Source organism: Conger conger, chromosome 18 (genome assembly GCF_963514075.1).
Source record: "Conger conger chromosome 18, fConCon1.1, whole genome shotgun sequence".
Lineage (NCBI taxonomy): Eukaryota > Metazoa > Chordata > Actinopteri > Anguilliformes > Congridae > Conger > Conger conger.
The window spans coordinates 31128440-31151974 of NC_083777.1; the positions used below are offsets into that span (position 1 = coordinate 31128440).

Sequence of the window (23535 nt, forward strand, 5' to 3'; positions counted from 1 at the left end):
CCCACCACAGTTGTTTCACAGAATGAGCATGGATTAAGCTCCATGCTGATCGGGAATTCATATTCATGGTAAATCGTGACAATGGTCAGTCCCGAATATTGGACACAGTGAGACCAGTGGTTGGTTGGGCATGAAGCCCGTCGCTTTGTTTGGTAGCAGTGACCTCTGCTGGTGTAAAAGTAGGAATTGCAGCCAATTTTCTGTTTAATTTTTCCCCACAATGAGAAATGCAGACTCTGAAGGAATTTTATTGTTTCATTAAAAAAAAAAGTCCTTATTTCATATCAACGTTCATTTATTGATTTGTTTATCTTCCATTGCAACTGCTTTCCTTCCAATTCCAAACTTAGTTCCCATTCTGAACACATTAATCAAGTCCACACAACCACGTACAATCAGTGGCCACTGAGTTTCAAGGAAACATGGTTAAAGCAGGAGTTACTTCTCAAACAGCTTCTCCCTCACCCCGAGACGCCTCACGGGCAGGAAATGTCTCTGTGTTTATTTTATAGCTGTAAGTGTTGAGGAATGAGGGGTTTTGAGTCGCAACAGCCTCGCAGGAGACGTACAGACGGCTCTTACTAGGTTGAGGGGCTTCACAGGCTCAGTGAAGAGGTTAATGAAGAATATTAGGATGCTACCTTCCACGTTGCTGTGACTTGTGTTCCCTGTTTTTCCCACCGTTTTTGCTCTGCAGGTGGCCAATCACCATTCCATTCGCTGTCACTCCTGTCAATCATCATTATCCTGGTCAGCCTCTACCAATAGCAGCCCTCCTCCGCTACATAAAAGCGGTGTTTGCGGCCGCTTACTCTCTCATTGCGCTCATCTACAACTTGTGTATGTGTGTGAACCCCGAACTGAAGGCACCGGCGTGTGTGCATAGTGCCGGTAGCAGGGGTGGTTGCCAACAGTGTAATTTATGTTTTGTTAAAATAGTCAGATCGGCTTTTGGTTGTCGGCCTAACTGACTGGTTCTAGCTTGGATTTGTTTTGTTTATTTCATTGATTTGGCAACATCCGTGTCCCTTGGCCTTGTGACCTAAATTCTTGTCAGTTGCATCTCACATATGCCAATTCAGAAACATTTCTGTAGATTGGTGAAACGTAGCCTAGCGTGTAGTGCTTCGTATGAGCTATATACATATTTATAAACAAACAACGATCATTCTTATTTTTTCATCAAACTTTATTTCAGTCACTCTACCAAATTCTAAAATTGCTTTTGATTTGATTTGAACTTCTGGACTATGAATGTCTTGCTGTAGCTTTCAAACACTGTTCCACGGCTATAATTACCATGGATTAAGCCCTACGTTAATCAGTAAATTCATATTCATGGTAAGTCCCGAATATTGGACACAGCGAGACAAGTGGTTGCTTGGTAGCAATGACCTCTGTTGGTGTACAAGTAGGAATTGCAGCAAATATTGCAGCCAACTTTTTTTGTTTCATTTTTGTGTGCCGGGAACAGGAACGGGAGTGTGTGGCGGGAACAGGAGTGTGTGATGTGATGATCGCAGTGAGCGGAACATACCGCGGTTCAGTCCGCTCCAGGCCTGGTCTATTTTAATATCCCGACTCCGACACGCCTGCATTCCATCACGGTTATATTAAGCATCGCGCCGCCGGAGGACAAGTTCCAGCAAATTAAATATTTATACCACAGAAACCTAATTTCTCCACTTAAATAACTGCAGTATCGTCTGTGCTCAATTTCCACATTTGTGCTGCGTTCCTAACTGCTGTGGCCTCGTTTTAACAAACCGCGTTTATAATTGGACTTATCTGAGAATCTGTTTGTGTTTATGGGGACATAACATTATAGATTTCCAATGGAACCGGGCTTAGTCAGAGTGATGCATTGACTTGGTCTGTGCAAGTGTGTAATATACATGGTTTCAATAACAAATGCACTATACAAATAGACTATAAAAATAGACCTAATCAACATATGGAACTTCATTGAAACATATATGTGAAAATACAAAGTACTTTTCTCAATTCCCAATACACATACATACTTTCTATGGTAATAATAAATAATAACCAATAACGCAACACAGGAAGTGTCTACTGGTTTGCCAGGAAATTAGCAAGGGTAATAAATCCCAAGGGTATGTTCCAATATCAAGCAAACTTTTATAGACTGACTTTGTGTGTGGCTAAATATCAAATTCTGCGTTATTTGACTAATTTCACTTTATGATACTTAAACAGCCAGAAAATAAACATTACTTATTCACTGAAATAAGGTTGTGTTAGTACAAAACAACTCTATACGATCCCATACCTTCGGTTTAAACTGGTGTTCACATGCTTGTATGTACAGTAGAGGTGTGTGTGTATATGTACAGTAGGGATATGAATGCCTTTATTTGTGATTTAGGAATTGCTCTTGTCACAGAAGTGGACACAGCCTCCTTTTCCATCTCAGGTTCCGGTCCAGGTCCAGGAGCAGGGCCAGGAAGTTCTCGTTGGGGTAGATGGCCCGTTTCTGGACCACCCTCTGAAGGGCGCTGCGGAGGCCCTGCCGCTGACGCAGCATGAGGTAGGCCAGCACCAGGGTGGAGGACCGACTCATTCCCATGATGCAGTGCACCAGCACCTTACCTATGGAGAGGGAGTGAAGTTAAAGGAGTACGCCAACATTTTGGGAAATAAACCTTTATTTTTCTTACCCAAACTTAGAGATGTTTGATTTAATGATTACATTTTCATTTTTGTGCATTCACTGACTCCGTTTCCATGTCAGCATAACGTGTTAGCTTAGCATAAAGACTTGAAGCTTATAGGAGTCAGTAGCCTCCTTCAAAGTGAAGAAATTCACCTTACAGCAACTCCGAAGCCGTCTTATTTACACAAGGTATCATGTGTATTTGACATCCACGTGCGGGGAAACAAATTGTAAACGGAGACGTTTTCATTGCTGAAGTACCTTCAGAAGATGCGCAGATCACTGCACTCAACCAGCGGAAGACGGATGGATAGAGATATGTGTGTTCAGCGGTTATAGCTCCAACAGTCTTAACTTCTCCAAAAACAACGTCTCATTAAAATAATAATAATGATAATAATTCCCACTAGTGTACTTCAAATACACAAGATACCATCCATGTTGAAAAGTCAACTGCCAATAAAGGAACAATTTCCCAGTGAGCAACAGACCGATCTAGAGGGGTGGAAACCAAGGGCTGAGAGACGTTTTGACATAAAGACTAATTCAGCCCCAATTTCACGTGGATATAGTCTGGGTACGTCCTACTGGGCCAGAAACCGTCCACTTTTCAACTGAATATAGCTGGGTTTTCACCCGGTTAGACGTGTAAGTTTAGATATCTAGACGAGGTGAAAACCTGGCTCTATTTGGATGAAAAGTGGGAGGTTTCTCGTTGACTAGGACGTAGGGGAGAGCAGGGTCTGTTGTGACGTGGGATCGATTGTTACACAATGTTTTTCTGAGCAAGAAATTGACATGAAACTGGTCCGTTGAAATCTGAGATGAAAGGTCGTCTAGGGGTGTGTGCAGTGTGATTGACAGCAGGCCGACTTGTTTCTGATCGGGGAAACAATGGACCCCGTGTCACAACAGACCCCGCACTCCCCTACCCAGGCTATATCCAGGGCAGTCTATGTAAAACGTCTCTCAGTCCCAGATTTCCAGCTATCTAGAGGTCTAGATTCCTTCTATTGCTCACTTGGCTACAGCAGCAATGTACAGCAACTCCAACAGCAAGCAGCAGGTTACTTTCAAATCTGATGTAATTGATAATTTAGTTCTATTCATATTAACTTTATGTTTGCTATGTACGCCTACATGTAGCATTACGTAGCCTACGCCTGCCTATAGCCTTTGCGTTATGAAGGTATAGCTGCAGGTGTATCTGGGTACTCAAAATCACACTTTATTACTCAGCTTTATAACTGTGGAAAGTCAATGTCAAATGCATACAAAAGGATGTTGTGATCAGCCAAGACCGAGATCAGAACCTACTTTTAAGCAGCTCTGTCATTGCGTGAAAGGTTAATAAGCACTTTAAGTCGCGTTGACTAAAAGCTTATGCCAAATGAAAACGAAAGTGTGCATTTTCAAGTGTGGTTACATGCAAAAAAAAAAAAACAAGAGGTCCTTACAGTCTTTCTTCTTCAGTGCTTTGTGGATAAAGTCAGCCGCGGGTTTGAAATATAGGCTCAGGTCAAACTGAGAGGAATCTTCCGCTGGAATGCCGTAGTACTCAAAAGAATTCCCATAGAATTCCTGGTCCCCGATGCTGCCCTGCTTGGAATGCGCAGCATTCAGCACGTGGGTGATGCCGAGCCGCTGTAGCGCGCTCCGGTTCTGGGCTATTGCCCTGAGATATTGGGAAAAGGAAAAGAATGAACTTAAAGACTTTTTTATTAGTCAGCACGCACAGTAGCCCGCTACAGTAGTAATGACTTGTAATAACACCCCTAAGCGTTTTCAAATTCACAGCTGCAATGTGAAATGGAAAAGTTTTATTTGACCGCAACAATTTGTATTTGCATTATGCACAAACTATGTCGAACAAAACTATAAAAAAAACAATAATTGTCATTTTGTCTGCATTCTTAACTGATGCACATTTCTTGTGTTGTGTTGAATGTTGACCCATCGACACAGACACGATGATATGGCATACTTACACGTTTCCAATGTAAAGATTAGTCCACACCTCGTCTACCGGAGTCAGTTCTAACGTGCAAGTATCCAAAATATTCTCCAGCTCTTTGATTGCGAGGCAATCGCGTTGGTTTCCTTGCGGGGCTGTCATCTCGATTCCGGATTACAACAGAATCAGCGAGCAAGCGACGTAGTTCTGTTCCAGTCGCTCCTTTCTTCTCCGTCGCCCGCTATGATTCATCCGAACAGGTGTTTATTTAATGCCACTTTCCGGTCGCCTAATTTAGCCCGCAGGCTGGGTGTAGGCTACAGTATTCCTTCCCCTTTAGCAGGCTAACGGAAAACTTGTCGTCGAAAACTTGCACAAGCCGAGAATTCCGCCGATGCAGCCTTCTTAAAATTAACTTGCAAGAGAATTTAGCCTCAACTGTATTATGTTCTGCACCAAATATTTCTTCATAAAGGAGCGTACGACGACCCCGTTCTAACAATTTTCTAAAAATTTATTGTAAAAGTCCTTACCGAATTAATTACACAAGACATTCACTTTCCCGAAGCCATTGCCTATACTTGGTGGGACAAACTCACGACTGCTTTACTGCGCGCGCTTCCCTGTGTCGTTTCCCGTGTCCCGACGATCCAACGCAAGTAACAATGACGTCACGCATCAACCAGTCCCTCGGAAATAAAAATCAGTGCCTTCAATGTAATGGAAAATGATTTAATGTCACTTGAATGTCACTCTGTCACTCTGAATATGCTCTCTATTCAATTGACTTAATACATAAAAATAAAAAAATAAAAAATTTAAATCGCTCTTACCACATACTATGTAATCTTTATTATTTATATACATCTTACGTGCGTATTCTGATGTGAATTCAAAATGATACAATTTAACATCTTAAGTATCGCCCCTGTTCCTGATACAAGCTTAAAAATGACGTGACATGCCATGACTCTGAATTATGTACTTGCTTCTTATGCATGTAATACTTTGATTTTATTGAACAATTTCTTATTTCTTTATTTAACAATGGTGAATTCACCACCCTCACCATTTTTGGTGCATTGACACCAGTGAAATATCAATTTTTAAAAGAAAATGCTTCTCACAAAAAAAGGCTTCAAAGCTTAAAAAAAATGCCTTTTTTAAATTAAAATTTTTTTTATTGGTCATTTTATTGTGCACAAACGTTTTGACATGTTTCTCTTAAAATTTAACATTTCTCCCATTATATTTATAATATAATCTTATATTTATATAAGATATGATTATATGATATGATATGTATTTATGATTGTGACGGTAGCAGTTCTTTATGATTCCTCAAGCTCACATACATTGACATTCTGAATAGTACATAAAATATCTGTAAAGATCAGTTCTCTCTGTGATCATCTCAATTCCAGTATAGTCTTTAGTTCCTTTTCAGTGTCAGGGGTTATGATCACACCTTTACTTCTGTACCCAATTTAGAGAATGTTTCTAGAATTTAAAGAAATATCCCATGTGCCGCATCATTGAGGTACTGTATCTTAATAAATATGAGCCAATGTAAACAGGGCAAAAGGACATTACGGTAACTCCCAAGACCTGATCAGGAGCACTGCTAAAAGGTGGTGCTATTGCTGTGGTGATTACCTGTCGCTATTTCAGGTCGTTTGTCTGTCGGCTTCTGTCGTTCCGTCTTTGTGCAAGTCGATATCCAGGGTCCTCAGCTGTTCCAGGAACCCTCCGTTTGGGAAAATCCACCGGGATTCTTTCACCTTCCGGATGGCGTCCACCAGGGAGAATCCGTGATGTATCATCAGGAACGCCAGGACCAGAGAGGCTGACCTGCTCACTCCCACCGCGCAGTGCACAAACACCTTCGCTGATGTGGAGAGGGAGGTTATTGATCGATCGATCGATCGATTGAAATTATGTTTTGACGATATAAAAAATATGACCTAGATAAATAAATATATGCACCGCCTCAACCAGGAGGTATCATAGCTTTCAAAGAAGGATTAACTCCTGTCATGGAGGACCTGTGTGTATGCAGGGTTAACTCCTGTCATGGAGGACCTGTGTGTATGCAGGATTAACTCCTGTCCTGGAGGGCCAGTGTGTATGCAGGATTAACTCCTGTCCTGGAAGACCTGTGTGTATGCAGGATTAACTCCTGTCCTGGAGGACCTGTGTGTATGCAGGATTAACTCCTGTCATGGAGGACCTGTGTGTATGCAGGGTTAACTCCTGTCATGGAGGGCCAGTGTGTATGCAGGGTTAACTCCAGACCTGGAGGGCCGGTATGTATGCAGGATAAAAATAAATGTGTCTAAATTTGATGGTTGTGCTTACTGTACACAAATAACTACGGGATTTGCCTCAGTGAAACTCATACTGTACGTAATGTCAATGGATTGGCATTTTGTAAAGATTTGTGAAGAAGCATTAGTTGTCAGGGGAACGATAACATGAAATATTAATGTTGGATGAAGGTCAGCCTGTGATGACTGTTGAGGTTTTGGGGTTCTCTGTTGAGGTTTTGGGGTTCTCTGTTGAGGTTTAGGGGTTCTGTGTTGAGGTTTTGGGGTTCTCTGTTGAGGTTTTGGGGTTCTGTGTTGAGGTTTTGGGGCTGTGGTTTTGCGCTGTGATGGGACACGTTACCTCCCGGCGCGGTGAGGGCCGTGTGAATGTACTCCGCAGCGGGGTAGAAGTACGGCGACAGGTCGAAGGTCGGCAGGTCGTTGGCGGGCACCCCGTGGTAGCGCACAGTTGTGCCGTAGAAGTCATCGCTCCCCTTGCAGCACGTTTTACCGTGAGCGGCGTTTAAAACGTGGGTGATTCCCAGCTTCCATAGACCATATCTGTCATGGGACATAAACCTGTTCAAACAGAAACCTGCTTAAAGAGGCATAGAAAATTAATTAATTAATTCCATGGATTTTGGGCCCTATGAAATTATCTTGCCCCAAGCCACCCATTCCTGCACAATAACACAATCACAGCCCAATTTGTTTAGTGCCCTCGTCAGTCAGAAGCCTTGAAATTGTCTGAATCCCACCTTGCCCCATTACTGCACCTGTATGTATGTAGGCCTAAATATATAATACTAATAATAATAATACCAGGGGTCTTAGGCCCCATGAGATCTTGCATTGGAACCCACAACCCCATCCCTGTATAATCAAAGTGCAATTTTTTAAGGGCCCTAAACCACCCCCTTCCTCCTTATGGCAACCCTGTGTGTGTGTGTGTGTGTGTTTGTGAGAGAGTCAATAAAAATAATAATGGTAATAATACAGTTTATGGAAAAGGAATGTTACTTACATGTCTCCGAGAAATAAGTTTGGCCATACCTCATCAACATGATTGCAGGAGGTTTGACCACCGCGCAGAATTTCCTCTAGCGCTATCAGCGGTGGAGTTCCAGAGGTACCTCCGCACCGCTCCTGGACAGGAAAACACGACATTGAGCCCTCCGTTGCCATGATTACACCGGTTCTGCAATCTTGCTTCCCAACTCCGTTAGAAAAGTTGTTTACTTCACTTGCGGCAGAGTGACGCGAACAGGTGCAAACCAGTTGGAGAAAAATAGATACTTTTTTATATCTGGGTAACATCCATATTTGAAATTATTTTGTTCTGGATGTACACTAATGAAACTCGGTAGCTCACGGAAAGAGTCGATGTCAAATCGATATTAAAACAGCTGCCCAAAACCTAGTACTGGCACTGTTTTTACGTTTACACATGGCTCCAGTGTCTGCTACAGTGGGCTAACCCGCTGATTTTTTTTCCAGTAGATGTCACTGGTCGCCTAATACACGGACACACCGTGATTCCCTTCGGAACAACCTGACATAACTAGTTTGACACGCAGTTCCTGTTTATTTAAGCGTCACTGTGCTGTTTGAGCATGTTTCTGACTCGAAGAGGTATGATTTGGAGCAACTTTGCAGTTGCATCGAAAATTGTTATAGACCCATGTCAGGCGTCTTCAGTTTTATCGCATGAGTGAAGTGCTTGGGTAAGTGATCCAACGTTAGCCAAACAGGTGGCTTGTACGAGAAACAATAGTTTACTAACGTTAGCTGCATTTAAATGCCTACCGTTAAGTAGCGTTCAAATTTTGGTACTCTACGCTAGCCGAATAATACATCGATTGTATTAACTACAGCTATAGAAACATTAGCGAATTGACAGACAGTATATCTTGTTAACCTCATTTAAGCTATTCACTAAATACGCCTTTGAGACTTTGTAGGCTTTCCAATTGAGATGGTCTGTCCACAGATGAATCAGTTCAGGGAATGAATTTCGTGATGTAGGCCTATTCATTAGCTAGCCGCATTGATTCCTCATTTGGTGCAACAAGCAAACAAGACCATGTTTGCAATAACTGAAACTGTTTTTTATTGGATTATTGGCTAGTCTAACCCGAACCATATGACTAACAAGTAGTAATGGTGCTTTTGGCGTGAGTTCACCTTGGAAGTGTTGACAAGATCATGTTAACTAGTGAACTGTTTAATATTTTATCAAACTGCCTTCCTTTACATCCAGACAGACAGCGTGCGTTCACAATTGAATTTTGTGTTTTCAGAATATTGGCTTTACCTAATCAATGCTTGGTTTCTTAAGGGATTAAAAACAGTTATTTCGTCTATTTCCAACGATATGTAGGACAATAAAATGCTATACATTAGTTTGAAGCAGGCCGTCTCTCTGGTTCGTTCGCAGTGCAGTACGTAGCCTACTGTCACAAGTTTATTTGCTTGTGTACGCAGTGATTTGTTAGCCTGGGTACATTATCTGTCAAAATCCTGACTCAGTCCTCCTCGTCAGAATTCAGACGGGTGAGAGCTCTCACTGTTTTTCATAAGGTAAATTAATTAAAACGTAGCGTATTTTGTCGCACAAGAACATTGCCTGATCTGTCATCAGCAGATAGGCTTACATCAGGAGGTGGGCCATTATTGATAGAGGAATGTGAATCTTACGCCTGATGCTACAGTTCGCGTCCACACGTTTGGCCCCCCGTCTATTTACAAATTAAGAAATGAAGAGTGACAAATTCACCAGGTTATTATTATTATTATTATTATTATTATTATTATTATTATTATTATGGCTGGTACACGTGTACTTTTTCTGCAATGGACGTGCGATATGACGTTGAACTGCGCACTGGTAGAATGTTGATTACCCACGCAGTTTTCTCAAACAACAGGTCTTTTACGGAGCAAAAATCACTAGATCTCAGCGATGGAAGAAATGTGTCAGCTCGACAAACATCTCTGGTATGTTGCAGCAAACAGTACGGTGTGGGCTGTCCAATTTATTTTGCGGGAATCTCGCCCCCTCACATTTTTGTCTGTTTCGCATGCCGTTGAAGCGAGTTGCGCTTTATGAATAGAGAATTCATGCAGCGCCACAATGCAATTACTGTTATATGGCTGGGGATGTTTATTATTGTTGGGACGGTTTTCTAATACATTTTATTATACAGAGTTACTGTATTTATCATTCGAACATGAAATATCTTCTCAAACAAAATGAAAAAAAAAACTGATAAACATGTGTATATATATGTATATATATACACTCTTGTGCATTTATTCACTGACACAAGGGGAGCTTAGCATAACAAGGCTGTAATTCCTACATGGATTATGCTATACGGATGTAAATATCTCAAAGTAAACCTCAGTAAGTAAGTCTGCACACTATAGCTCATATTCATTGATGTTCGGAGCCAAAATAACATTGCGTTAAATTCTGCTAACATTGGAAAGGATGAAGCCTTAATTACAAACAGCTCTGTGTGAGCGAGTGAGTGAGCGAGCGAGTGAGTGTGTGTATGCATGCTTGCCTCTGGAAAATGTAAATAACATTATTAATGTCTGTGTGAGTGAATGAGCGCTGACATTCTTTGTATTTGATGCCAGTATCTCATCAGTTTTAAAACCAAGCTCCATGCCATTTCACCGGTCTGCTACAATGGCAGTGGGCTTGCCAACTACTGATTTTGGTATAGCTATGTCCAGCCATTTACTATTTACCATTTATGTGTTATGGATACCCCCTAAAAAATGCAAACATTTCACGTAAAACGTAGTGGTTTGTGATGAAAATAGGTGTGATTGTCGTCTGCACGGCTGTGTTATTGTTCGGCTTGTGGAACACTGAGAGAACACTGAGAGAACACTGAGAGAACACTGGGAGAACACTGAGAGAACACTGTGAGTCAGACCTGTGAAACGTGAAACGTGAAACATGTGAAACATGTGAAACATGTGAAAGGTGTTTCTGCAGACGTCAGTCCCATATCTCGAGGTGTGCAGGCAAAGGTCTGTATGACCACAGTAGGCACACACACACATACACACACACACACGCATGCACACACACACACACACACACACGCATGCACACATACACACACACACACACATGCACACACACACATGCGCACACACTCTCGCACATGCACACACACATACACTCTCACGCACGCGCACACACATGCATGCACACACACACGCGCATGCGCACACTCGCACACGCACACACTCACAGACGCGCACACACACACACACACACACACACACACACACGCATGCACACATACACACACGCTCATGCGCACACACTCTCGCACCCGCATACACGCGCGCACACACACACACATACACACAGACACGCTCTCACACACGCATGCACACAGACAGTCTTTCACGCACACATGCACACGTTGTGTAATTGAGTCCTTGCCTAACACGCTGTACCTTGGCATTTATGCGCTTGGTTACTTGTCGTTATCTTTAATCTCCAGATAAATTATCTATATGCTTTTGAGTCCTCTGCAAAGGACGCACTTGGCCCATCGGTACTTGGTTCTTATCTTATCATTTCTGTGTTGCTTGCCTCACGCTCCCATGTTCATTGTCAAGCCCGTTTATTATGTTGACGATAGGTTGGTGAAATGCTTGATGGGAATTGTAGTTCCTACTGTGCTGTACGGCCACCCTTGCCTACATTCATATATCGCAACCCCCCCGCCCCCCATAAGATACCACTCCATTTCAGCTCCACTTTGCCCCCACTGTCCAAAGTCTGAGTAATGCAAATGTATGATTAAGCATCACCTTATATCAGCCAGCGCAAGAAGGCCCTTCTTGCCAAAAAATGGATAGAAAATGGAGAACAAACTGCCGATACTGCCCCGACTCCAGAGGCTTTCGGAAATCTGCATTTTCAAAGTGGAGGCCATCAACATTTCTGCACTTTAACCCATTTCATCTGAACCTTTCACCGAGCTGACAGGGGCAGCCAGTTAGCCGGCTGATGCGTGCTAGCGTGGCCCCATTCTGTGTGCCGTCAGAGACGGACGAGTGAAGATTCATTACAGAAGGAACATGCCCTCAGTCCTTCTGCTCTCCTCTCCATAAATATTTAAAATCTGAAGAGGCTTCATTATTTTCCTGCTTCTAAATTAGGAATATTTTAAATATTGATATTATTCTTATGTCTTAATGAACACATTAAAGGTTAAAAAAAGCGGTAGATCATCAACTCCGGCCCTCAAATCCAAATCTAGGGATTATTATTATTATTATTATTTTATTTTTTTTCTTTATTTATTTACACACCTGACTCCCAGGTAACGGGAGAGTGGCAAATCAGCAGTTCCCATGATTTGATGATCCCTGCTCTATGGGATCTTGTGACATTAGCTCCGGAGTAGTCATCATCCCTGAACATGACGCCTAACCCCCAATTGATTGGTACCTTGCATGCCAGTGAATGAGAGACATTTGGATAAAAGCGCTATATAAGTGCAGTCCATTTACCGGTGTATGTCTGGTGTCTGATGGAGCTGTGTGTGGGTCTCTGGGTCTGATGGAGCTGTGTGTGGGTCTCTGGGTCTGATGGAGCTGTGTGTGGGTCTCTGGGTCTGATGGAGCTGTGTGTGGGTCTCTGGGTCTGATGGAGCTGTGTGTGGGTCTCTGGGTCTGATGGAGCTGTGTGTGGGTCTCTGGGTCTGATGGACCGGTGTGTGGGTCTCTGGGTCTGATGGAGCTGTGTGTGGGTCTCTGGGTCTGATGGAGCTGTGTGTGGGTCTCTGGGTCTGATGGAGCTGTGTGTGGGTCTCTGGGTCTGATGGAGCTGTGTGTGGGTCTCTGGGTCTGATGGAGCTGTGTGTGGGTCTCTGGGTCTGATGGAGGGGTGTGTGGGTCTCTGGGTCTGTGCTCCAGGTAGGCGGGGAGGAGATGGCGGTCTCTGAGGCCGGCGTGCAGAGCTGGGGCTCCAGGCAGGTGGCCCGCTGGCTGAGGGAGGAGGGGTTCGAGGAGTACGTGCCGCTCCTGTGCTCCGAGCACAGGCTGGACGGGCCCAGCCTGCTGGCGCTGTCCGAGTACGACCTCCGCAGCCCGCCCCTGGAGATCCGCGTTCTGGGCGACGTCAAGCGGCTGATGCTGTCGCTGCGGCGACTGCGGAGAGAGAACGGAGCCGCACTCCAGGAGCTGGGCGTGGCCCGGGAGGGGCGTGGCCACGTCTGTGACGGACAGGCGGAGACAGACGAGAGGCGGTACTATGCCTACGACGGGGGGAGCCAGGTCTATGAGAGGCGGGGCCAAGTCTGCAATGGGAGGAGCCATGCCGACGAGGGGCGGGGCCTGGAATGTAACGGGCGTGGTCACGCCTGTGACGGACAGGGCCGGGAGAGGTCCGCGGAGCTCTGCCGCCAGCACGCTGACGGAAGGTTCCGGGCGAGCGGGTCGGAGCTGGACCCAGAGTACTGGAAGACGGGCGTGAGCTGCCTGTACCTCACGCTGGCGTGCGGCCTCACCTCCTTCGTCATGGTGATCGTGCACGACCGCGTGCCCGACATGCAGACCTACCCGCCGCTGCCCGACATCTTCCTCGACAGGTGGGTGTTCTGGGTGCCTCGGGTCGCTGCCATTTCGGTTACTTATTGGCCCCTATTGGCCACTATTCAAAATAAAACCTGTAGCCTAGTGCATTACAGTTATTTAGCTGACATTTTTGTCCAGAGCATTACATTACATTATATTTCATTAATGGCATTAGGCAGACTCTCTTATCTGGAGCGACGTACAACAAAGTGCAAAGTGCATACCAATAGCCAGGGATAAGTGCGCTGAAAGACCCCCAGAAGCGACTTACAGTTGGTCAAACTAAGCGGGGGCCAATCTCCCCTGGAGCAGTGTGGGGTTAAGGGCCTTGCTCAAGCGGCTGTGCGCATCTTGTCGGGGCCACACTGGGGCTCGAACCGCCCACCTACCAGGTCCCAGACCTGCACCTTCACTAGGCTACAGGGTGCCCCAGTGCAGTGTGGTGGTCCTCACTGCTGGTCCTGGAGAGCTGCAGGGTGTGCTGGCTTTTGTTGTTACTCTGCACTTCATTGATCAATGAAAGCAGTTAATTACACCGTTAACTCGCCTCACCTGGTTTCTTGGGTCTGAATCGGTTGCTGATTTTAAGGCGGAAACCAAAAACCAGCCACACCCCTGCGGCTCCTCCAGGACCAGGAGTGAGGACCACTGGCCTTGTGGCTAACGTGCTAGGTTTGTTCTTATCACTTGGTAGCTTTGAGGAAGCTACCAAGTGATACGGTATCGCATGCAGGTTTGTTCAATCCCCAGTGTAGCCTGAGTGACAAATCCTTCTTCTTTACCCATAATTGGATCAGATGCTTGCTCAAGGTGTGGATCACCATCTCCGTACGTCCGAGTTCATCCCCGGCAGAGAGCTGGACAGATGGAACTGTACATCTAATCTGTGCTGTTTGTTCAGCAGCTGTATCAGCTGCACACTGCAGGTTATAGAGCCGCGGGTCGCAGGGCAAGAAGCAAAGATCACTCTGCACAGACACTGTAGCGTAGCACCAACAGCCACACACACTGCCGCGTAGCACCAACAGCCACACACACTGCAGCGTAGCACCAACAGACGCACTGTAGCGTAGCACCAACAGACGCACTGTAGCGTAGCACCAACAGCCACACACACTGCAGCGTAGGGGCTTCAACGTCCAGGGGAGGGATAAACAGTCTTGTGGTTTGAGGGTGTTTGTTGCTGCAATTCCTCACTTCTCCATTAGAAGTCAGAAATGGCCTACTGTACCTTGAGACTGATGGAGCCTCTGTACTCTTCTCACAGTGTACCCAGAATCCCCTGGGCCTTTGCCATGGCTGAGGCGTGTGGGCTGGTCCTCTGCAGTATCTGGCTGCTGGTTCTTCTGCTTCACAAACACAGGTACTGTGCCTACATGACCCACAATTCCATGTTCTTCTGCTTCACAAACACAAGTACCATGCCTACATTACCCACAATGCCATCTGCAGGGCAGTCCCACAAGCTTGTCTTCCTTACTCCAGCACTGTAGGAATGTGACCTCTGCATGCGGTTGCCATGTGATCCCAGTTGTCTCAGGTTGTGGTTGCTAAGCGCACCCAGTTGTGTGGTGATGTTGTTCCTAAGCGCTCCCAGTTGTGTGGTGATGTTGTTGCTAAGCGCTCCCAGTTGTGTGGTGATGCGGTTGCTAAGCGCTCCCAGTTTGTGGTGATGTTGTTGCTAAGCACTCCCAGTTGTGTGGTGATGTTGTTGCTAAGCGCTCCCAGTTGTGTGGTGATGTTGTTGCTAAGCGCACCCAGTGGTGTGGTGATGTTGTTGCTAAGCGCTCCCAGTTGGTGGGATGCGGTTGCTGTGTGCGGGGATGCGGTTGCTAAGCGCTCTGTTCCTCGCAGGTCCATCCTGATGCGGCGGCTCTGCAGCCTGATGGGCACGGTCTTCCTGCTGCGCTGCGTCACCATGTTCGTGACCTCGCTGTCCGTCCCGGGACAGCACCTGCAGTGTTCCGCAAAGGTGCCACTCCCGCCTGTCCGTCCGGCCTCCTGTGCCTCAGCATTTATATCGTAGATACAAACGATTATTTATTCAGTGAATAAAAGTACTTTCCCAAAAGTACGTGAGTAAATGTAGCATTTGCAGTGTTGCAGCATAAAAGGTTTTAAGTTCCAGGGAAAGGAGGATTACATGAGAAACGCAGGCAGTAATATTGGTCTTTTGGAAGAACGGCAGATTTTCCCATGATTTTCTCCTGAATGGCAGATTTTTCCATGATTCCTGACTGAATGGCAGATTTTTCCATGATTCCCGTCTGAATGGCTGATTTCCCCTGATTCCCGTCTGAATGGCTGATTTCGCCCTGATTCCCGTCTGAATGGCTGATTTCGCCCTGATTCCCGTCTGAATGGCTTATTTTGCCCTGATTCCTGTCTGAATGGCTGATTTCCCCTGATTCCCGTCTGAAGGTGTGACTGTGTTGTGCAGATGTACGGGGACGTGTGGGCGAAGCTGAAGCGGGCGCTGGCCATTTGGGGCGGGTTCGGCATGACGCTGACGGGGGTGCAGACCTGCGGGGACTACATGTTCAGCGGCCACACTGTGGTCATCACCACGCTCAACTTCTTCGTCACCGAGTGTGAGTGTGTGAGTGTGTGAGTGTGTGAGTGTGTGAGTGTGTGAGTGAGTGAGTGTGAGTGTGAGTGTGTGTGTGTGAGTGTGTGAGTGTGTGAGTGTGTGAGTGTGTGAGTGTGTGAGTGTGTGAGTGTGAGTGTGAGAGTGTGTGAGTGTGAGAGTGTGAGAGTGTGAGAGTGTGAGAGTGTGTGAGTGTGTGAGTGTGTGAGTGTGTGAGTGTGTGAGTGTGAGTGTGTGAGTGTGTGAGTGTGTGAGTGTGTGAGAGTGTGAGAGTGTGAGAGTGAGTGTGAGTGTGAGTGTGAGTGTGAGTGAGTGTGAGTGAGTGTGAGTGTGTGAGTGTGTGAGTGTGTGAGTGTGTGTGTGTGTGAGAGAGTGTGAGAGTGTGAGAGTGTGAGAGTGTGAGAGTGTGAGAGTGTGAGAGTGTGAGAGTGTGAGTGTGAGTGTGAGTGTGAGTGTGTGTGTGTGAGTGTGTGTGTGAGTGTGAGTGTGAGTGTGAGTGTGAGAGAGTGTGTGAGTGTGTGAGTGTGTGAGTGTGTGAGTGTGAGTGTGTGAGTGTGAGTGTGAGTGTGAGTGTGAGTGTGAGTGAGTGTGAGTGAGTGTGTGAGTGAGTGAGTGTGTGAGTGTGTGAGTGTGTGAGTGTGAGTGTGTGAGAGTGTGAGAGTGTGAGAGTGTGAGAGTGTGAGAGTGTGAGAGTGTGTGAGAGTGAGAGTGAGAGTGTGAGTGTGTGTGAGAGAGAGAGAGAGAGTGTGAGTGTGAGTGTGAGTGTGAGTGTGAGTGTGAGTGTGAGTGTGTGAGTGTGTGAGTGTGTGAGTGTGAGTGAGTGTGAGTGAGTGTGAGTGAGTGAGTGAGTGAGTGAGTGAGTGAGTGAGTGAGTGAGTGAGTGAGTGAGTGAGTGAGTGAGTGAGTGAGTGAGTGAGTGAGTGAGTGTGTGAGTGAGTGAGTGAGTGAGTGTGAGTGTGAGAGTACACACCGTGTATAGCCGTCACCACACACTTGTTCTGCATTACAGCTGCACATTTCAGCCACATGCCCATTACCTGACCTTCACTTCTCTGCACACAGGATTTCCTGGAAACCTTCTCCATGTTAATACAAGCAGTAGTACACACCAGAACAAATGAACTGTGCTAACCACACACAGACAGACTGCAACCGAAACCAGCCCACAAACAGAAATGTGAAAGCCCACAAATATAACCTAAAACTCGAAAATACCCTGAATTGGTAATACCATAACCTAAAATAGTAAGTATACATACAGTACTGTGCAGAAATCTTTGGCATCCTAGACTTTATTATATATATGTTTATTTTTGTGTGTGTGTTAGTATAAAAGATCACATTTGAGATTTCCAAATATTCATTTCCCAAAAGATTTAATTTTGCAGAGACATTTTTGTATTTAATTTAAAAAAGTAACATATTACTGTTAGCAATTTACTAATATTTACATAAAAACTTGATCAAGGCTGTCTGAGATCAGAAGGAAGGAGCCAACCAAAGTCTGCAGAAGAACTGGGGAAAGTTCTCCAACATGCTTGGAACAACCTCCCTGCTGATTGTCTTAGCCAACGCTGTCCTGCAGTTCTATATCTCAGAGAAGTGATGCAGTTTTAACCCTGAAGGGTGGTCACAAAAAATATTGATTTGATTCAGTTTTTAACTATTCTGCCAAATTACCAAAATGTAATGTAAAATGTATAGTACATTCATTTAGGACCTTTCATTGAATTATTTTTGAAAGAATCTTATCCGTACAGAATGTTATACAGGTGCCTCAGACTTTTGCACAGTACTGTACTTAAGTACTTAAAATGTGAAATACAAATACGTAAATATAAATTTATGCTACTCATTTCTGTAAAGATTGCTTGACGTATAAATAATATTGCCCTAACACACGGTATTTTGTGGCGAGTTTGACATATTTTTTGCGTCACGCTCTTAGATACGCCCAGGAGCTGGCACTTCCTGCACACGCTGTCCTGGGTCCTCAACCTGTTCGGCGTGTTCTTCATCCTGGCGGCGCACGAGCACTACTCCATCGACGTGTTCATCGCGTTCTACATCACCACGCGCATGTTCCTGTACTACCACACGCTGGCCAACACGCGGGCCTATCAGCAGAGCCGGAGGGCCCGCGTCTGGTTCCCCATGTTCTCCTTCTTCGAGTGCAACGTCCGCGGGCCCGTGCCCAACCGGTACTGCTGGCCCTTCGACCGGCCCGCCGTCGTGAAGGTGCTGATCGGCTGACGCCGCGAGGCCGGAGCCCGCCATCGGCTGCCTCCGCGGCCGCATCCGTCTCAGGAGCCCGGAGGACGAGCTGAAACGGAGGACGGGGCGGCGCCGGACGTCCACTCGAGTGAAAGCGTATTTTCGGCATTTTCGCGTTTGACTGACATAAAATGAGGAGAAGGACGATAATTGAGGATGCGCGCCGCTGTGTGGAAAGGGTTTTGATTGTCAAGTCTTGAAGGGTAGGGTAGGTCGTGCCTGACAAACATTTTGCCGTTCTTTGAGGAAGCTACTAAGTGTTTTGATGGTAGCAGGTAGCTTGTGATATTGTATATTTAGATTTCCAAAAAAAGCATTTGATAAGGTACCGCTTGACAAACTCATTATCAACATGAGTACGGTAGGAATTACAGGAGCCATTTCAGAGTGGGTTCTGATCTGGCTGTGGGATAGAACACAGAGAGTAGTAGTAGGAGGGGCCTTGTCCGAGCAGGGTATTGTGGGAAGTGGAGTCCCACAGGGATCGGTGCTGGGGCCGCTGCTCTTCCTCATTTACATAAATGACCTTGACATGGGCATTGAAAGTAATTTAGTTACATTTGCAAATGATACAAATCTAGGAGGAAAGTTTTAAACAGAATCCAGTGACCAAGTTTCCGAGATCAGTACTGTCCCCTTTCTTCTATATTGGTATTATATTACCTTGTTTCCAGTCATCCATATTTCTCCAGTTTCTAAGAAAATCCACTGTCTGGAAAATACTTGCCAGTGGTTTTTAAAATATCTTGGGAAAATGCCATTGGGGCCTGCTGCCTTATTTGTCTTTAGTTTATGTAATTTATCTAGTATATCTTCATTCCCTATATCTCAATATTGTTTAAGACATTCTGAGTATTGAATAACCTCCTCCCTGGTAAAACTCTCAACAAAGTAGCCATTTAAGGCCTCAGCAATATCTTTATTCTTATACAGCAGTTCTCAGTTGTATTTCTTAATGCACTTAACTTTCCTTTTCCTACTACAGTATTGAAAGAAGCGTTTGGGATTGCATTTTGCATCTTGTGAAATTTGCCTTCCAAATTGCCTGTTGGTTACCTTAAGCCTTAGCATATTACAATATTTAGCCTTATTACAAGCAGTGCTGTCCTTTTCATATCTTATACAGTTTATCATTTTTACTTACGGATAGCTTTATTCATCCACTGTTGGGACCGTTTTCCCCCACCTTTCGAATTAATTTACACTGTGCATCAACTATAACCCTTTTAACCTGCCCCACTTTTCACTCAGTCATGCAATCAAGAACTTGATCCCAGTCTACATTACTTAAATTTGCATGTTTTTAAAGTTGGCACGCCTAAAATCCTGGACTTACAGGAGCCCCTCAGAATTTGACAGAATTCATCAAAACGTATTGTGGAAGGATCACTTGTATGAAGTGGTTCCATTACCTCTATGATGCAAATCCTGTCAGAATCATTCCATAACACTGTATCTAGAATCGATTGCCCTCTTAGAGATGGAGTGGGATGGTCTCAGTACTGGAATGAGAGGAGGTTAACACTCACTCAGGTGTTCCCACATTCCCTGTATCACTCCTTGTTTAAAAGGGGCAGTGCCACAGCTTAAATAACCAAAATAATTAGTGTTTATTGTATTATGATTCTTATTTGGTGTAGGTAATTTTGAGACTTGGGTCATTGCCAAAATATGGGAAAAATTATCAGCTTAACGTACAGTATATCATTTCCCAGTAAACCGTCCGTGGAATGAAAGTGCGTGTGCGTGTGCGTGTGTGTGTGCATGCGTGTGAGGGAGCAATAGAGAGATTACATTACATTATATTACATTAGTTATTCCAAATCCAAAGTGACTTAGTTGATTTGACTAAACAAGAGACAATCCCCCTTGGTGCAATGTGGGGTTAAGGGCCTTGCTCAAGGGCCCAACTGCTGTGTGGATCTTATCGTGGCTACACTTGCACCCTAGTCGTGCCCCTTAGCCCCTACAGGCTGCAGCGTAGTGTGTCTTATATTTACTCCAACAAGCTTTTAACACATGCAGGACGTTTTAGCACATGCGACAGGACCAATGATTGGTCATGGTATTTGTTTTGCTCCAATCACTGGTCCTGTTATTAGTTTTTAGTGTGCCAAAAGGTTTTGCATATGCTAAAGGGCTTAGTAAATCTGTAATTTTAGACTGGCCTACTGGTGCTAATGTAGGAACTGAAATGCTAATGGTACAATTCAGTTTAAGACTAAGCTTGCAAGCTTGTTTCATCTCTTGAAGAAAGAATGTAAAAAAAAAAATTGAAGGTATGATATGTGGAGAGCCTTCTGTCCATTCTCAAAGAAAAGATGCCTGTTTGCATCATATAAAGTCATTTAAGTTTCATTTAAATTTTGAAATTGATATTGTAATAAAAAAAATATTTTCTATTCCTGTTTATTTTTATATAATGATTTTTTTATTTGGTAATGACCAAAATTTGAAATGCAAATTGTAATGTAATGGTTGGGTAATGTTATAGCCTATTGTAGTGGAACAGCAATAAAACCCTACAACCGTACACTACAAACATGTTTATTCTTTGTTAATAATTAATCTCATTCAGACCAATAATGTCCAATAAAGTTAATCTTATAATGGATAATTTTGTATAATGGTCAAAAAAAAAATGCAAGGCTTTGGTTGTTAAAAAATACATTTGGCAGGTGAATATGGCCCCTTTTAACTTGCACAATCATAGTTTTGAAATGAATGATTTGAATTTAGGTCGTCTGCCACATTATGACCCAGAGCACACAGTAACGTCCCCACCCGGTCCTAGTAGATCATTTTAACTGTGTGGTCTAGGCTAGGCCGGATGGTCGTAGGCAGTTCTAGATCGTACAAGCTCTGCTGCAATAGAAGTTTTAGTGCAACAGATTTATTAACGGTGCTCTGTGCAAAAATAATGATTTACCATGGCACTAATTCCAACCACTGTTTACTAATAAAATGCATCCTGTGAGTTTTCATACACAAATAAAAAAAACACTGACAGCCCATGGTGACCTAGAAAAGGTCGCTGCTCTCTTTGCTAAGCTAATGAAGAGCTAGTGAAGCTCTTCCATTTCCACACCGGGCACAGCTCCATGGTTTGCATTAATGAGTTGGTTCAGCAGTAAAGAAGGGCAAACAACACTCCCAATAGTGGGAGGTCTACACTGTTTGGGAGGTTAATGTCTTCTGAGGAAACCATTATTTAACTGACACTTTTAGTTGATTAAAGTTGATTAGACTAAGCTGGGGCCAATCACCCCTGGAGCAATGTGGGGTTAAACTATTTTCATATTGTTGATTATGTTTATGATTATTAATGGTGTTGTTACTCTTCATAATAATATAAATAATAATCTTTCCTCTACTCAAGTGGAATTTATTTAAACCAAATGTTTTTTTGGGATTATTCAGACTGTAAGTATTACAGTAATCAGAATGCCACAATATAAATCTTTCAAATATTTCCACAGACAAATTGCCGAAACCAAAAATGAAATAAATCTGTGATATTTCTTCTTTTTGGGACCAAAGATATCCGTAAAGATGTTTATGTATTTTTCATGAAACTGCCCCGTTAGATTTAGCTCATTCCGTTGACCATATATAAAGGAGCCTCCCTTTTGAAATCCAATATGCCACCACCATGTACAAACAGGAGAGCAGCGTGACCGTTTATGTTCCTAACCCAAACTGCAGTATAGCCACATTCTGACCACGAGGTGATTGGTACTAATATTGACCCAGGCGCTAATGCCGAAGGGTATTTCTGAGGCCACTGATCCAGCACATTCCATTAAGATCGCTGCGGGCCGTTCCATTCGCTCAAAACCCTTTCTTCTTCCCAAGATTTTCCCTCAGGCGGCGACTGTACCTGTCAGTAACTCTCCTGCTAACATGTTTGCATCTTACATAATGCAGGTCATGTGCTGGAATTCTCCTAATATGTTTCTTTCATAAGCGCTATCTATCAAAGTTTCAGACCCATCTCCCTGTCTAACTGACCTGTTAATAACAGACAATTCTTGAAATTTATCTGATTAATTCATCGCATTGTTTCGTCACACAAACGATGTCATTCGATTCCACCATTGAGTCGAAGGGCTCCAGTGTATTAGAAGTGAAGAAGACACAATGTAGGATATCAGGAAAAGTATTAACAGGATAGCTCAATAGTCTGAAATTTTATACTCCTGAACCTGAACTCCTGTCAGTGTAGGATTCTCTCGGTGGAGGTGCCAGGAGTTTCTCCCAGCAGGTGCTAAGGGGGAGCTAGGTCAGTACATGAACTGATCACTTTTCTTGGAAAGGGAACAATTGTAAGACGATATTTGGGGGGGCTGTGCCATTTGAGGGGGCTTAGAACTGATCCCTTTTCAGGGGACCCCCGCAAGAGTTCCCTCGTCCATTTCAACATTGTGTTCTATTACAGATCTAAGCCCTGATGGCAATGGAATATACTGAAATGTATTTCAATAAAATATATACAGTACTGTGCAAATGTTTTAGGCAGGTATGAAAAAAAATGCTGTAAAGTAAGAATGCTTTCAAAAATAGAAATGTTAATAGTTTATTTTTATCAATTAACAAAATGCAAAGTGAGTGAACAGAAGAAGAATCTAGATCAAATCTATATTTGCTGTGACCACCCTTTGCCTTCAAACCTTCTAGATTTTTATTCTGTTCATTCACTTCTTCTGTTCATGCATTTTGTTAATTGCTAAAAAATAAACTATTAACATTTATATTTTTGAAAGCATTATTTTACAGCCTTTTTTCACACTTGCCTAAAATGTTTGCACAGCACTGTATATATGTGTATATATGTGTGTGTGTGTGTATATATATATATATAATATATTGCAATGCATCCCAATATACAGTATGGGAAAATATACAACTGTGTGTCATCATTTGTAAATCATATTTATCATTGCATTTTCCAAAATATTCACACATTGCACAAATGATCTCTGTATAGTTAAGGACTGTGTACTAGAACTTGAGTGGGTCGAATAGCTAGCAGCCATGTCCATAATGACATGGCAGGGATCATTACTGCCTTGCGTTGAGCTCATAGCCTGGATCGTATACCTTTCCATCGACTACTTATCAC

At 43.9% G+C, this 23535-nt stretch overlaps 3 protein-coding genes across 6 annotated transcripts; 1 reads left to right on the forward strand and 2 right to left on the reverse strand.

Moving 5' to 3' along the window:
• Positions 1-505: 505 nt before the first annotated feature.
• Positions 506-5317, reverse strand: zgc:153981 (dual specificity protein phosphatase family protein). Its single transcript, XM_061227991.1, has 3 exons — positions 4666-5317; positions 4135-4352; positions 506-2613 (listed from the first exon to the last, which is right to left on the reverse strand). Exons 1-3 carry the CDS (start codon positions 4791-4793, stop codon positions 2402-2404), a joined length of 558 nt encoding a protein of 185 aa, XP_061083975.1. The 5' UTR covers positions 4794-5317; the 3' UTR covers positions 506-2401.
• Positions 5318-6091: 774 nt separating this feature from the next.
• si:ch211-223p8.8 (dual specificity protein phosphatase 13A family protein) lies at positions 6092-8115 on the reverse strand. Of its 2 annotated transcripts, none has more exons than XM_061227990.1 (3): positions 7962-8115; positions 7299-7498; positions 6092-6519 (listed from the first exon to the last, which is right to left on the reverse strand). In XM_061227990.1, exons 1-3 carry the CDS (start codon positions 8102-8104, stop codon positions 6299-6301), a joined length of 564 nt encoding a protein of 187 aa, XP_061083974.1. In that variant the 5' UTR covers positions 8105-8115; the 3' UTR covers positions 6092-6298. The 2 variants fall into 2 exon arrangements, with proteins under 2 accessions (XP_061083974.1, XP_061083973.1); XM_061227989.1 differs by having other exon boundaries at positions 7299-7516.
• Positions 8116-8184: 69 nt separating this feature from the next.
• Positions 8185-20910, forward strand: LOC133118252 (sphingomyelin synthase-related protein 1-like). 3 transcript variants are annotated; one of them, XM_061228086.1, is made up of 7 exons: positions 8526-8661; positions 9865-9934; positions 12893-13566; positions 14820-14915; positions 15407-15524; positions 15993-16143; positions 18088-20910. In XM_061228086.1, exons 1-7 carry the CDS (start codon positions 8645-8647, stop codon positions 18390-18392), a joined length of 1431 nt encoding a protein of 476 aa, XP_061084070.1. In that variant the 5' UTR covers positions 8526-8644; the 3' UTR covers positions 18393-20910. The 3 variants fall into 3 exon arrangements, with proteins under 3 accessions (XP_061084073.1, XP_061084070.1, XP_061084071.1); XM_061228089.1 differs by lacking the exons at positions 8526-8661; positions 9865-9934 and adding an exon at positions 8185-8204; XM_061228087.1 differs by lacking the exon at positions 9865-9934 and having other exon boundaries at positions 8575-8661.
• Positions 20911-23535: the final 2625 nt, after the last annotated feature.